The sequence below is a fragment of the Notechis scutatus genome, chromosome 3 (genome assembly GCF_049901735.1).
Source record: "Notechis scutatus isolate UNSWTSFEM ecotype Mainland chromosome 3, rNotScu1.2, whole genome shotgun sequence".
Classification (NCBI taxonomy): Eukaryota; Metazoa; Chordata; class Lepidosauria; order Squamata; family Elapidae; genus Notechis; species Notechis scutatus.
Window position 1 is genome coordinate 137,535,282 of NC_142011.1, and position 13,862 is coordinate 137,549,143.

Here is a 13,862-nt window from a genome sequence, read left to right on the forward strand (position 1 = left end):
CTGAAGAGTAGAGGAAAGCAAGCAAGCAAAGAAAGAAAATCATTCTGCAGTGTGTGTGTGTGTGTGTGTGTGTGTGTGTGTGTGTGTGTGTTTTGAAGAAAAAGTTTAGCCCCAAAGCACAAATGCGCAACAAATGGTCCCGCAAAGCAGCTCCTAAATGCAATCAGACCATCAGCAAAAAGCCTTTCAAAGGTTTCCAAGTTCTTTGTGGCAGGGGTGGGATTCAAATTTTTTAACAACCGGTTCTGTGGGCATGGCTTAGGTTGTGGGCATGGCTTGGTCATGTGACTGGGTGGACATGGCTTTGGTGGTCATGTTATTGGCTGGGCGTGGCCAACTCAACATTGCTCACATCGAGGCACGCACCTCCTCGCCTGGCCTCTCATGACTGTGGGGATGCTGCAACAGTCGTAAGTGTGAAAAATGGTCAGTCACTTTTTTCAGTGCCGTCATCTCGTTTAAGTATGAATTACTAAAATCAGTTAAATGATTGTTTAATAACAATATTAGGATATACAATTGTTGATTGATAATATGAGTTACTATGTAATATAACTACTATGATGGTTATGAAATAGATGTACAAAAAGGAGTGATAAACCAACCGATGCACTGTCTGTAAATATATGAATAATGATGTTTTTATGTCATGTCTTATGTTGTTTGTGTTTTTGTTTGTTGTTAAAATCAATAAAAAAAAAACCTTTTTTTAAAAAAAAGTAACTTTGAATGGTCACTCCACACAAGCAAAGTACCAGCAAAGGAGGGGGAAAAAACTCCAGAGGAGTTCCAGAGACAGGAAATCTAGTCCTGCCAAGAATGTAATAAAGGTTAATGGAGAGGCAGTTTCTGTAAGCAACACCAGAATGTTTCCTTCCTGCCTTCCTTACAAGATTAGGACAGTAATTTCTTCTAACAACTGGTTTTCCCAACTGCTTAGAATGTTAACAACTGGTTCTAGAGAATAGGTGCTAACTGGTAGAATCCCACCCCTGCTTTGTGGTCTGGTTCCCTTTAGGACTCAGCTTCTGTTGCATGACATGACCATTTGATGCATGAAGAAGTTGATGCATGCATAAAACTGGAAAAAAAAAAACCCACCAGAATTAAAAACCTCAAAAATGGTTCTGAGAAACAAGACAAACTACAAATAATTATTAGAGCAATAAAATAAAGTAATTAAAAAGGCCTAGGGCAAAGTAGAAAGATTTTAATTATGGGAAAAAAAAATAATGGAGGCATGACTAACCTCCAAGGAGCTTATATTACTGACACCAGTGCCTAGAACTCCTACTTTGCACTGTTTCAAACCAGGTATCAGCAGTGCCATTAGCTATTATATTCTCTGTAGATTATAAAAAACAAAGTAGCCCCAAAATAAAGCAGGGTATTTCCGTGTACAGCTTGGTCTTTGACTTTTAGACCCATTTAAGGCAGCTCAAAATACCCTGCTTAGTAGCTAACAGGTAACTAGGGCAGATTTTATAGGGCAGGCGCTACGTATAAGGAATCTACTGAAGCTACTGTATAGCATTCTAAGTAGAGCCCCACCTACCATGTTTCCCCGAACAGGCACCAGGTCTTATTTTCAGGGGAAGTCTTACCTGCTTACCTTAGGACCATCACAGCCAGGCCTCCCATGCCCTGACATCTGATGCGCCACTGCCGAACTTCTTTTGCAGCTACTTGTGGCTGCTTGAGGCAGGATGCCACATGCTGTGTTGCACCAGTGCTGCTGCTCATGGCAGGAGGCCACATGGCATGCCAGGCCAATGCTGCCGCATGCAGCAGGAGGCTGCGTGGTGTGTTGTGGTGTGTGTGAGAGCACTGGCATGGCACAGCATGTGGCGTCCTGTCACGAGTGGCGGCACCGGTGCGATGTGGCATGCGGTGTCCAGCCATGAGCAGCTGCATCAGTGCCATGCACATGGCATCCTGCCGCAAGCAGCGGCACCAGCATGATGCACCACATGACATCCGGCTGTGACTAGCTGCGTCAAGCAGTGGCATGACAGGTCTTGGGGCGTGGGATGCCTGGCTGCAGCGGTCCTAAGGGAAGTGGGAGCAGGGCACGTGGGGCAGCTCCACCCTCCCCACCCCCACCATACCTTGATTTTTACTCATCACCCCACCTCATACAACCAGACAGTGGGATGGAGTGGGCGGGGTCTTAACCAGGGCTTATTTTTAGGGTAGGCTTACTTTCAGGAAAGCATTACAACAGAATCCAATCCTGAAGTCATCAGTGTATATTCTTCTCTGACAAGGTTACTCATATCCTGGAAAAAACTTCAGTTGTAGAAACTAAAATTGTAAACAGTGGAACCCCGCCTGCCCCAGCCTTTAATCAGACCTTTTCTTTTCACATCTCAGACAAAAACCTGATCAAGAATCTGACCTCTCTGGCCAATTATGCATTGAGATGACTCCATCACAAAACTACAAGTTGGACTATTCAATGCAACCTCAAGGCTATTCCCACATACCACTACAGTTGTCTTCACAACCATACAAAAGTGACTAAATTCCACAATATGAAAATAAGCTTATTTGGGAGGCAGACCAGGAAGGAAAGGTACAGGTAGTCCTCAGCTTACAAACATTTGTTCAGTGAATGTTCAAAGTTAATACAGCACTGACAAAATGGACATACAACCAGTTCCCAAATTCTGGCCATTGCACCTTGTAGTCACAATCCAGAGATACTCAGTTCATGACTTCTGCATGCAGAATACTGTGGACATGTGATTGCTATTTGTTACCTTCCCTGCTGGCTTCCCATAAAGAAAATCAAATTCCACCGCAGGAAAGATCTTCAATTGCTTGTGTCACTCGCACCTGAAGTACATTACTGCCCACATGAAGTTGGCCTTCCCCAACTCATGCCTGACCTTCACCTGGTCTCCCACATTCTTTCAGTCTGCTTACTTGAGACTCCCATCTCTTCCCGCTTAACAACCTGCATATCCTGTGGTTGTGACAGCTACTGGGTCAGCTGGGATTGCCATCACTGAGATGGTCACGACATTGTGCTTTATGACTGCATTGATAGGTTGTTAAATTCGTAAGTCACACACCCTCAATTCTAAAATCGAGTTGAACAGTAGTCAGAACAATCTTCTCACTAGCCAGATATTATCCACTTCACTGATGCTAAAATGTAGTTCCTATCATGTAGAAAAAGAGCCCAAATGAAAACTACCAAGCTACCAAAAATTGCAAGTCTGAGCAGAGGAATGATGGAATGATGCCTTGCCAAAATTTTCCAATTCTTCATCCGTGGGAAAACAGGATGGAATCCTACATTTTGGAAGGTTCAAGATTCTACAGTCAATAGATGAAAAAGTCAGTGATGCTCTATTGGTACTAAGAATTTTTGGGTATAACTCCCACTTGGGAATCACTTGGCTGGACAAAAAGCAGTAATTTTATCAGAAATACATATATAATACCAAATTTATTTTAATTTAATTTTATATCATTTGAGAACTTTGGTGACCTACAGTTTCCATGGTAAAAGTGTTGAATATTTAGTAAATATGCCCATATAGCAGTACTGTAGTGAATCTTTATGAAATATTATAGCTGTTTTCAAGACCTTGTATTTTTCAAAACAAATATATTGCAATAGGCACAGGAAGCAAGCTGTGAAAAATTGAAGGAAAAATGGCTGGACATAGATTAGGAAGACTCAGGTTCAAAATCCCACTCCATGTGGAATTCACAGGGTCCAATCATCTCTTTCAGCACAATCTACCTCACAGAATTGTTCATGGGATATTATGAAATGTGATCCTTGCACTTTGGCTTGAGTTCCCAGAGAAAAGGCAGGGTATAAAGGCAATAAATAAAAGCATAAACGGGATAGCAAACAGATCTGACAAAATGACATGAGGATAATGTACATGACTTTACAACTTGGACATGTTCTCAAAAGTTCCTTTCACAAGATTTCAAAGTATAATTTGCAGAGTCATATTGAGCAAAATAGTCCATATATTTAACATAAAGGTATATATGATTCTAACATTAGAAATGTAAACTAATGATATCTTGCAACTTACTTCATCCAGTGACAAATTTCAACCATTCCTATGATTTCAGAAAGTACACAAAATACAGACATGAGAAGGAGACAAAACCTCTAAGATGACCATATAGTACTTTACAGAGAAATCTGCAACACCATAAGCATCTACAAGATACATTTCCTTAACAGAAATGCGATTTGTGTTACATAGATACTACAGCACTCACTTATCTACAACCAGGGCAAATTTCCAAGGCACAAATTCAAGTGCTGTCATGGCTGCATTTGAACACAATTCAATATGACGAGAACAATGTTCTGGATTTGCATATTTCCTTTTTCTCCCTCACAACCTGGCCAAAATTTTGGAAGTTTCTGCTTTTTATTAACCAGAGGCTAATGTTTGTTGAATCTTAAATTCTGATTAATTTTAACTCTGGCATATTTAATAAGGCTTCATTACCCATGGTTTGAAGCTTGCTTATTTTAAAACATGTATAAGATTAATTATAATTTATTGATTTTGGAATGCAAGGCAGACTGCACTTAAAGTAATCCAGAAGCAAGAAACTTGTAACTGCACCTTCTGTTATATGGAAGGAGGAAGACTTTAAGCCTGAGGTTCAGTAAAAACTTTTTTAATGTGATGTTGAAACTGGTCACTGTTATCTTATAGATCGCACTGAGAATTTATTTAAAATGCATACTTTTTAACAAAAGGCTTTGGGAGCAAAACATGCACTGTGCTTAATATTTAATATAGTTTATCTATTAAACTAACAATATAGATTTTCTTTCTAAATTTTTAAAGGTAAATCTTGAAGAACAGCATCGCTCCTGAGCATCCTTAGGAACTTCAGGCTGTTTAGCACTTTGTTCCTAGAGCTTCTTTCAAAACGACAGTCAGTTCAGAAAATAACTACTGTCAACAAATGACTGGTTAAAAACGTGGATTTCAGATTTCTCCATGGAATTTTAATAGAATATGTCCCTTGCTTGGTTTAAATTCCTATAGAGAATAAAGCAAGATGAAATCAGACAGGAAGAGAAATTGTCTCACACACTATTTACATTTCAAGTCTATTCTCTGGTAGGTTGCACAGTGAATGTCTGTGAGTTATTCAGAACAATGCTTGATGTTTTTAAGGCAATACCATATTGCAGAAATAAAACAAAACAAAACACCAGAACTTGAATTCTGCACGCAATTAAGTATTGACCTTCAGTGCCTCCTTCCTTCTGAAACCCCAACTGATAGGAACATTTTAATCATATGCATTACCTAGTTCCAGATGATAATTCAAGAGAGAACATTTGTTTTGAAAGTAAATTCACCGATTATAAAAATCAACACTTGACAACCAAATAGAATTCAGTTTAAAAAAATACTTTTGAAGTATTTTTTAGGCCAACAGGAGCTTATAAATACTTCTGACTTGGGGTAGCATATATTATTTCTTACTGAGAATTTTTCCAAAGGGGCTGTCAAATGTTAAAATATATATACCACATTAGTCCATTCTTTTTTTGCCAACAAGTCCTATTATCGTGCTCCCGATAAATGACATTTAATAGATATTTTTGGAAAGTGATATACAAGCCCGAAGAGCTTTGCAAGAGGCTCTTTAGTTCATATGCAAAAGAAGGAACGAGCAATCTATTTATTGGCAACACAGAGGCAATAATGCCAAATAAAGAAATAATAGGATTAGAGAGCTGTTGGGATTAGCCTTCCTGTCCAAAATCTTCTGTGAACTTCTTTAGTTTTTCCAGGTCCTGCTCATTTACTGTTGGTTTTGTATTGGCTAGTGACCTCAGCATATCAGCCTGCACATAAAGGAAAGGAGAGTTAAGAGCTGCACATTTCTCCATCATATATATTCATATAGATAGCACACACATTACAATTACAATGAGTTATGGCATGGGAGAAGAAAAGCAAAAGGAGCTATAAAAACAAAGAAACCATAACAGCCTCTAACATTTCAAACAATTGTTCAAATAATAATCACAAATCAGAAGTCTAACAATATTATTGGAAATCTAACAATATAAGCTACCTCTCCTCTGTATTACTGGTACAGGTAGTCCTCGACTCACAACTGTTCATTTAGTGACCCGTTCGAAGTTACAATGGCACCAAAAAAAGTGACTTGTGACAGTTTTTCACACTTATGACCATTGCTGCATCCCCATGGCCATGTGATCAAAATTCAGATGCTGGGCCACTGGTTCATCTTTATGACGCTTGCAGGGTCCCGGAGTCATGTGATCACCTTTTGCAACCTTGTGGCAAGCAAAATCAATGTGGAAGCCAGATTTACTTAACTACTGTAGTAAGAAAGGTCACAAAATGGAGCAAAACTCATTTAACAACTATCTCGCTTAGCAACAGAAATTTTGGACTCAACTTTTTTTTTTTTTAAAGTCAAGAACTAACCGTGTTACTAACATAACAACTGCAGCGATTCATTTAACAACTGTGGCAAGAAAGATCGTAAAATTGGACAACATTCACTTAAGAAATGTCTCGCTTAGCAACAGAAATTTTGGCCTCAATTGTGGCTGTAAGTCAAGCACTATCTGTACTTAGAAGGAATGCATTGCTGTAAAATGATTTTATTGCTTACGATTAACAGCAGAGCCCTCTGCTTCTACTCAGAAGCTAAGTTCACTTAAGTGGTTTACTTTCAAGCACTTACTTATATAGTACAGCCTAAACATTTCCAACCAGCAATCACATTTCACAATGCTTTACTACTTTGTGTGTTACAGCCCAAAGGGTTGTAGATTTCATTCTTCCTTAACTCAGAATTTTAAAATACTCTAGAGAAAGATTTCAAAATGCAGATTTATAGGAAAACAAAATAACCATGGGATATTTCACTATGGATAGTTATTTCTATTGCAAACAAAGTGAAGTGAAGAAGTTAACTGCAGAAATGTAATAGGGAGACTAGACAAACACCCCCTCGATGGCATAAGTTAGCCTCTTCAGAGATGAAATCAAAATACATTTGTAGTCAATGAAGAAAGCCTTTCTCGTAATTGTTTAAAACAGCTTCTCTTTTTCCGAACAAGTTTTGAAAAGAGAGGTGGTGGCTTTGAGTTGGTCAGATTATCGTTATGTGTCATGCAACCTCAATGGGAGAGGATATTTTTCCTGGCAGAGCAGGTCTGCTGATTGAATGGGAAAGAAAGGTATGTGACAGATAACTTAGGGAACCCAAAGGCGATTCAAATCTGCAGTCTCTGCATAGAAAATACAATGCTAGTAGAACTAATGCCACATCTGGGAGATTAAATTATGTGCCTATGAATGCTTCGAACTAGTACATTTAATTACATTCTTACACAGAAAGATCTTTCTATGCTTTGTAATTAAAAAAAAAACCCCATAAAATAGGCCATCATCTTGTTATGGTTCAGCAATACTTTCTCAGGTCTTTGAAACAGAAGGAAGATAAGAGTTCAGAAAGTCTCTATTGAGCCCTAAAGAAAGAACATGTTTGCACTGCTAATTTTGTATTCTATATTTGAAGCTCTTGCTTCAAATTAAATGTTGCATATGCTTCTTTACTTCAACTCTCTATATCATTTTTCTTTGGGGAAGGGTGTGCATTTGAATCAGCTTTGATCCTTGGCAATCACCGGAGGTTTTCTTGGCAGCATTTTCAAAAGACATTTGCTATTGCCTTCCTCCTAGAAAGGGAGTGACTGTACTAAGATATCCCACTGCTTTTGTGCCCTAAGCAAGAACTGATGATCTCCCAGTTTCTAGCTTGGTGCCACTCTCTCGATAGATGCTTAGTGTTAGTATCTACAATGAGAACCATTATATATCATTTCCACTAGGTTCCAGAAACTTTATTTGAAAGCTTAGTTATACTTTGGTCTACTGAAATCAAGAGGACGTTAGATTGATCTGTCTTAAAAGGGATAACTTTGATTTAAGTTGAAACATTATATTAAGCCATAATTGTTTAAGCATTGAGATACACACCACACATACATGAACACATGCAATAATTAGATGGATTCATGCAATATACGAAGCAACTGGAAAACAAATTGGATTTTGAACTAACATGGTATGTGAACCCAGCTTCGGTCTAGATTTACTTCAATGTTTTGTAACATAAAATTATTTAAGCTGGTTTTTTAACATTGGAACTTTTAAGTTTTTATAAAGAAGATTTTTTTTTTTAGCATTTCTCAAATCAGGCCGCCATTTTAAAAAATCTTTTAAGTAGCATCTAACGTAGTGTTTGTTTGCTTGTGCAACAATTGTTATCTGGATATATAAACAAGCAAGAGATGAACCCTAGATTTGGATTAAGTTATTAAGAAGGCTGAGCTGTTTTGCATCACTTTTGCAAAAGGCAAGGTCTCCTTTAGTCAACAATGGAGACTTTGTGGGCAGCTGTTTAGCAACATTAGATCAGAAACTTGCCTTCTGCCTTCTTTTACGATATTTTTCAACTTCCCAGTGCAGCCTACAGTCCTGGTAGTTGCAAGTCTTCTTCCATTCAAGTATTAAACCACTTGGAGCCCTGATAAAATCAGCCAAGTGTTGTCACCTACCGAAGCATGTTTTTGTAACTAAAATCATTTCCCCGCTTTTGAGAGAGGCATACTATTACTTGCTTAGAAGTTGACAAAGTATGACTGCAAGCCAAGAGCTCATTTTGTAAATAACTTCAATTGGTGTTGAAGGAAACTATTCCTGTGTGTTAAGGTGAATGAACTGATAGCAATGCTTTTTAATTCATGACAGATACAGTCATGTGAAAAAGTATGGTTAGTCACATGGTATTGGTTGCATAGTGACTGTTCAAAGTTACAATGGTCCCATCTGGGGATACTTATGATCTTTATTTGAAGTTAGAATGGTCATGTCCCCATAGTCACGTGACTGACCTTTGGCCTCTTGGAAACAGGACCACATTTATGGCTGTTTGCATGATCCCATGACTGTGTTTTATGATGGTTTTGCCAAAAATGGGTAATTCCGGTTTTTAGTAAAATTGCACCCATAGTAAATGACTGGTTTACTTAATGATTACATGTGCCTAACCATTAAAAAAAGCTGTAAAATCAAATTGGACGCATGAGCTACCGTGTTTACCACCATCATGAATTATGACCGTGATGGGCAGGCTCCATTACAGTCATAAATTGAGGTCTACCTGTATAGCAATCCACTGAAATGCTTGGCTTTGCATTTATGTTCATTAATCTATACAATGGATTACAAAATGTAAATGGTATATAGTACTAGCACAAGCATGTAGACTTATATTACCACTTCACAGTGCTTTACAGCCCTCTCTAAGCAGTTTACAGAATCAGCATATTGCCCCCAACAATCTGGGTCCTCATTTTACCCACCTCAGAAGGATGAAAGACTGAGTCAACCTTGAGCCCGTGACAATCTAACTGCTGGCAATTGGCAGATTTTGCCTGCAATATTGCATTTTAATCACTGTGCCACCACAGCTCTTACATATTTATTATATCCCCTTTATCTATTAGTATTCTTGAAATGATCAAATATTTGTATATTTAAATATATCGAAAAAGTTAAAAAAAATCAGTGGGGTGTACTTATTTCTGCATATGACTGTAATTCTTATTCATTTTTATCTATTTGAGGAAATTAAATCACTGAGTTCATATAACACATTAAGCCATAATTTAATTGGGATCCTGAAACTTGTTATGCCATAAGCCAAAGGTAGAAAAACTTTCAGTGGCTGAGGGCTACATTTCACAAATATTTTAACAGAAACTAAAGATTATCTTTCAGACTAGATAATCTGCAAAGAGATTATTACAAACTCACATCACTGTGTTGCAATGCAAGTAACCTAATTCTAAATAATGATGCAGTAGGTTTTTGGGTAAGAATCTTGAATTATTGATCTTCTTTGCCTACATTATTATGTTCCATATTTCATATTCAATCTTTACAAGCTTTATGATAGCAAAAATTCTCGAATCATTTAAACTTTAAGGTTAACTCAGAATTCTAGAAGAGAATTCTGAAAATTAGAATTAAGAATTAAGAGAATTCTTATTTATATTATATTAATAATATAATATTAAGCATAAATTACACTATACAATTAAAAAAACTTATCTAGTACCATACCCGATTTGTATAAAAAAAAAATTCAGTTCAATTATTAGCATTTTCAAAGACTTAAAAAGGCTTCATTTTGAATCTTGAATTACTGATAAGTCAAAGCAACTAAACCTAAGTTAAATGATCAGGTATCTACTTTGACACAATACATTCCTATGTATTTATACATAAACATAAAGAACAATTTTGGTATAGTGGTAAAGTTGTTGGCGTAGAAACAGGACACTGACGTCTAGGCCTACTTTAAGCATGAAAACTATCTGAGTGACTCTGAGTCATTCTCTATCTCAATCCAAACCACCTCAGAGTTTGTTGTGGTTAGGGAAACAGGAGGCGGGATGAAATATGTTTACAGCTATGAGTTATAATTAACATAATAGTAATAATAACCCCAGCTTTAAAATTTTGTCTATAGGGTGGTTGTGAGCTAGTATAGTAGCCATTAGGATTTATAGATTGATACAGAATGACAAATGTACACAAAAGTTTTTGATTATCAGATGTAAAAAAGGACATGCACTGAAACAAGAGGGAGGTGCTCAGCCCAGGCAAGGTGTATCAGGATAAGTATAGGGTTCCATTTGTTCTGAGCCAGGCATCCTTTGCAATCTGTCATGCCACTTTGGCAATCCGTAAGGATTTAGAAGTTACTTGAGGTCTCTGAAAATACTCCCCAATTGAATCTGTGATCTTTATTCTAAGATGCTACAGCAGGCCAAAGTCAAAATATTCATAATAAATAAACACTGACCATACAAACAACAGGTTCCAGAAGTTTATCTCCTGGTACATCCATCCAGGTCATTTCAATGGCACTGGGTTCTCCTGGAGAACACGGGGTGAAGAGATCTACTAGAACATTCGGATCTGATAGCGATGGTCCTTTCACCTTTGAAACAAACAAGAATTTTGAGGTCAAGACTGAAAATATTTAGAGGCATATACGATTAAGAAGAATAATGGTCAGTTCATCAATACAGGTGTTTCATTTTTGTCTAATCAGCTTTAACATTGCTCCTAAAAAGGTTGAACATATAGAAATCTCTTTGACAAAAATAGTAACAAATATAAAAATTACTTCCCATCTTTTGTCTAACCAGCTTTAACGTTATTGCTAAAAAGATTAAATATATAGGACTCTTTGACAAAAAACAAAAACAAAAAAGCCTATTCAAAAACAATTATTTACCAATTTGGAAACACATTACAGAACTCGTTAATGAAAGAAATTACATTTGTCCTGGTTAGGAAAACTTGCAGCAAAAAGATTAATATTTTTACCAAGACAATTATTTTATTTCATATTATTCCATCTCATATTGATAAGGTATAAACAACTAGAACACAGAAGTATATGGTCTAATAAAAGGCCAAGGATTAGATACAACAATCTGTAATCTACAAAAAGAAATGTGGTGGCCTCGCTAATCATACTATTATGCCAATTGTGTCATATGGGCTTCAAAATGGATTACATATATCTCCTTACGGTTTCATGGCTTTAATGGAAAAAAGAAGACCTTCCACAGATATATGCGGGTTGCAGATCTGCAGTCTGCAGATATATGTGGGTTGATATACACAGAAATAAACAATTTTGAGAGACTAGTACCGAAGAACTTTCTTACATTTGGTTAAATATAAGAAACAATAAACAATAAACCTAGATTTCTAGTTCCTCCTTGAATTTCTATTTTATGAACAACTGAAAAATAAGAAATTTGCTCAGTGGAGAGACAATAGTCTGTTTACATTACAACATGTTAAATATGTTATTATTAATAGGGTAAAAGTAAGATATTTACTCTTCCACATTCAGTTATTTTCAATATTCTGAAGTTAGCAGCATTGCAACAAAAAAACTGTGGAAGTAAGGGAGACTGTTCAGAATTTAACTGAACTTGAAAATCTTCTAATTGATATTGAACATTTAATAGTGAACATTTAGCAGTTTCTGTTAGGTACAATCTATTACATACTGTATATACAATTACTATATACAATTCAGTTGAACTGAAACAGGTAAAAGTCTATTATATAGAAATAGAAAGAAAATGTGAAAACAGTTATAAAAATGGAACAATTTCAGTGGGAAAATAACATCAATAACATCACCTCAAATGTTATACTTAGAGAAAACTGGTACAAAATGTTTTATTGCCGGTGTATTATTCCAGTCATAACTGCTAAATGAGTAGCTTTTTCCCCCACCCTCCCAAATATTGGAAATGGAAAAATAGGTTGGATCTTTCTCCCACATGGGGTAGTAATATTGTAATGCTCAGTAATATTATAAATTAATTTATTGAAGAATGGAACCAATTTTAAAAGTAGTAATTCCAATTTAACCAGGGAAATTTTGATAAAACTTCACTTTTAAGCCCAGAGTAAATCAGGTATATATTGATATCAGATGAAACCACAAAAAAACAGTTCAGTCTAAGAAACCTCTCCGCCATCTTTGCACTATGCCATTGTATGTTGCCAGAACTAATGTTGTACATTGCCAGAACTAATGTTTCCAAACCAAACATACCCCTTTAGTAGTAGTAAAAGAACTAAGAGATAGTAGATGGAGAGGTTGGGAAAAGAAAGAGAATATTTTATTTAACTCTCTCAATAGCAACTCCAACAGCTCCTCTCCCAAGAGACCTGAGCTTCACAAACAGGCCTTAATTCTTAAAACTGAGCTTTACAAACCTTTTTTTTTTAAAAATCCAACCTGTAGGAAAACTTCAAGGAAAAAGTTTGAGTTAATTAATGAGCTAACTATTGCTTTCATTCATCCTCTTCTGCTCCAAGAATAGAACTTATTGAGTGCTTTCCACCACAAGCACTCTCAAGTTAGACTGAGATGAGGAAATCTTGAGTTCATGCTGCATTTCAGAGACATGGTATCAGGTCCCTTAGGCAATATTTTTTGATTCTTGGCAAAAAGAAAAGAAATCCAGCTACTCACTTTTTTGAAATGTGTTGCTGATTGAACTTTCCTAACTGGTTGCATTAGAGCATCACGTACTATGATGCTAACATCAGCCCCCGAATAGCCATCAGTTCGCTTTCCAAGTTCCCGATAATCTGATTCAGACAAGGTATTTTTAGTAGTCCCAAGATGAAGCTTAAACATTGATGCTCTTGCATGATCTTCAGGTAAGGGAATATAAATCCGCTTCTCAAACCTTATTTAAAAAAAATCACAAATATTAACTCTTATCCATGCCCATAATACAGCATTTCAAATGCTGAACATGACGGTCACACTCCTTAGAGTATTTAATGTAAATTAAATAATTTACCAAAACAAGTTTTGCAAGACAGCAAATAAAGAACTAAATTTAAAAAGTCGCTTGGGGTATAACATTCCTGGATCGGCAACCAGAACTGGGAATAAGAATTAAGGCAGAATATTTCCAGTATTATTTGCCAAGTTTGAGCTTCAGTCCTAGTTTCCTTTTAGACAGACACTGCTTCCTGTTATGTGAAAATAATGTTTTTAATAAATAAATTTGCCTGTTAAATGGAACAAAATGTTCTATCTCTGCATTGTAGTGGTGCAATGGTTAGAATGCAGTATTGCAAGCTCATTCTGCTTATTGCCAGTAATTCAATTCTTGCCAGCTGAAGGCTGACTCAGCCTTCCATTCTTCTGAGATGGGTAAAATGAGGACCAAGACTGTTGGGGGC

The 13,862-nt window shown here is 36.6% G+C and overlaps 1 protein-coding gene across 1 annotated transcript in view; it reads right to left on the reverse strand.

Moving 5' to 3' along the window:
• Window positions 1–3,438: 3,438 nt before the first annotated feature.
• Window positions 3,439–13,862, reverse strand: part of VPS4B (vacuolar protein sorting 4 homolog B) — a 28,845-nt gene continuing 18,421 nt past the window's right edge. Inside the window, exons 9-11 of the mRNA XM_026675368.2 lie at window positions 13,138–13,357; window positions 10,930–11,067; window positions 3,439–5,857 (exon numbers count right to left, since the gene is read on the reverse strand). Of these exons, the coding sequence (XP_026531153.1) occupies window positions 5,756–5,857; window positions 10,930–11,067; window positions 13,138–13,357 (460 nt within the window). The 3' untranslated portion in view covers window positions 3,439–5,755. The remainder of the gene's footprint in view (window positions 5,858–10,929; window positions 11,068–13,137; window positions 13,358–13,862) is intronic.